Raw genomic sequence first — 2500 nt, 5'->3', positions numbered from 1 at the left:
GGGGGAGGGGAGGGGGGAGGGGTTAAAAGGTGTAGAGCCGGGGAGGGGGATGAAACGTCTTGATTACGAGATGGCGTTAATTACATTTCTTAATTGTGCACGAGGATGTTGTGAAGAGGTGGAGAAGGGGGGCTGGTTTTGCAGGAATGTATTTGATTTTGGTTTTGAGAACAAAAAAATCGTTATATATACAATGTATACACATGAATAGGATAAGTATAGATATAGATATAGATATATCGCAATATTTACTTCCAGTGTGCGTGTGTGCGTGTGTGTGTGTGTGTGTGTGTGTGTGTGTGTGTGTGTGTGTGTGTGTGTGTGAATTCGTGTTAAATATTATAGTTCCAAGGTCCAGATTAATGATGAGAGATACTCCAATCTGTCACGTTTAGGAAGGGAAGCTCTCCGCGCCTTCCGCCGAACTGACAGAGTTAACAGACAAGCAGCGAAGTTCGAACTTCTCTCGCAAGGAGGCTAAGACAGCATGGACCGCTGTGACTCATAATTTGGATTAGAGACATCTAGGGGATTAAATGAGGGGGATGATATGCCACTGTATAAAATAGATAAGATGAAATAGACATGATTGTTGGGTCAGTGTGAGTGTGAAAGGGTATGTGACAGTAGAAGTCAGTGTGGAAAGGGAAGCCAGCTTATTAGTGTGAGGATGAGAGCAACTTCATATAGACAAAGTCATCAGTCAGCCAATTAACTCCAACGCTAAGGTTTGCTAAGACGTTCAGTGTTTGGAAAAAAAGTGACGGAATACCGGAGCCTTGATAATACAAGGCGATTTTACGCGAGATGAAGGGGATACGATCTTAGAAGCTTTTTGTTTCTACATTTTTTTGAGTAGCGTACCTTTTTTTTATTTTTCTTGTGTATTTTTTTCTGTCTTCTAGAGCTGGCTGAGTAATTAGGATTAATGCGAAGACTTTTATGCGGAACAGATTTCGGTAAAAGGTTCCCCATTCGCGACTTTGAGCGTACTGTGGTCAAGGAGTTTTCTTCATGGTAACATATGATCTGCATTTCCGTAGCTGATTGAAAGAGAGGGAGGGAGAGAGAGAGAGAGAGAGAGAGAGAGAGAGAGAGAGAGAGAGAGTAGGCGGTAGGATTGAAATTTATTTTATTTTTGTTTCCCCTCTAGGCTTTTTCTTGACAGTCGTTTCCTTCCCTCTTCTCCCTCCCGGTGCTACGTCCCCTCGCCTACTCCCCTTGCCTCCTCCCTTGCCTCCTCCCTTTGCCTCCTACCCTCGCCGCGGTCGTGGCCGGCGGGCTTGGATGAAGTTTATTACTACACCTCGTACAGGCCGGCCGCGCGGAAATGGTTTATTGTCGTCTTCATTTTGATCTGGCGAAAGGAGATGTAGCGGAGAGGATCTTTTTGTAGGCTGCTCCTCCGGCTCAGAGGATAGGCCTATCTACGTGATAACGAGGGCAGTTCTTACGGCTGCGTAACTGCTTCATCCTTCTTCTTATTGAAATGTACTCAAAATGAAAAAGATCAGTAAGTTCATTCAAGGAAACGTTGCGGGGAGGAAGACACAGGCCGCAGCTCCTCAAGGGTCTGTAATGTTCCTCGGGGTTTCGGCAGACTTTGCCTCTGTCAACAGGGTGAGCAAAGAACAAATACCCTTTTGTTTCTCGTTTTCTTTCTGCCACGCTAGATGTTATTTTGATCGGTTGCTCTGTCTGTCACGTAACGTCAAAACAAGAAAAAGAAAAAGTAGGAGTCGCGAGCGATGACTTTTGAGAAACCATAATTGAGATTCTTGCGAGCCAGTACTTCGGACGTTTTACACATGACGCAAAATATGAGGAGGGGGTATGCGATATACTGTTATATTTAGCCTCCCCTCCCCCCCTGCATTAGCCAAAATAGGGAAGGAAAATTGCCAGTAATGACATGCACATAGAATCCCACCAATACCTGCTTGCCTCACCAGATGCTGTTTTATTTTCGGTGGGAATGTCCCTCTCGTTACTAATGCACTTGCTCCTTGTGGCGCCGCCCGTGTCCCTGCAGCCTCACGTAAATAAAGCACACAACATTGCAGAAGGAGGAGGGGGCGTCACCCAGGGGAATGTTAACCTTGTTGCCCCGCCCTCCCCCTAACCCTGCCTCTCCTGTACCCCCCCCCCTCTCCCCACCCTGCTGCTTTTGCCCCTACTCCTTGTCTGCCCCGTTCAACCGCCCCTGCCACGTGCTCCCCTTGCAATTTTAAGGGGGGGGGGAGGGTTGTACCCGGTGGGTTAAACATCGTACATGAATCCTTGTGTATGTATGTTTTTTTGTGCGAGTTTACATTGATATATATTTAGATAGGTATGCCTATATACAAATGTCCGTCTGTCTCTAATTATCTGTCCATTTATTTGTTTATCTATCTACCTATTTTTCTATTTACCTGTCTGTCAATATATATATATATATATATATATATATATATATATATATATATATATATATATATGTGTGTGTGTGTGTGTGTGT

The 2500-nt window shown here is 44.8% G+C and overlaps 1 protein-coding gene across 1 annotated transcript in view; it reads right to left on the bottom strand.

The window, feature by feature from the left end:
- Positions 1-1519: 1519 nt before the first annotated feature.
- The window catches only part of LOC147469207 (uncharacterized), a gene marked incomplete at its 5' end in the record, with an annotated part of 3608 nt that continues 2627 nt past the window's right edge, over positions 1520-2500 (bottom strand). The window contains one exon of the mRNA XM_086550506.1: positions 1520-1609. Within this exon, the coding sequence (XP_086406632.1) occupies positions 1520-1609 (90 nt within the window). The remainder of the gene's footprint in view (positions 1610-2500) is intronic.

This window comes from Penaeus japonicus, unplaced genomic scaffold, assembly GCF_977035675.1.
Source record: "Penaeus japonicus unplaced genomic scaffold, GWHDUDI00000001_assembly GWHDUDI00000023, whole genome shotgun sequence".
In the NCBI taxonomy this organism is placed as follows: Eukaryota; Metazoa; Arthropoda; class Malacostraca; order Decapoda; family Penaeidae; genus Penaeus; species Penaeus japonicus.
The sequence above is the reverse complement of the archived record's forward strand: the minus strand, read 5'-3'. Positions and strand labels throughout refer to the sequence as shown.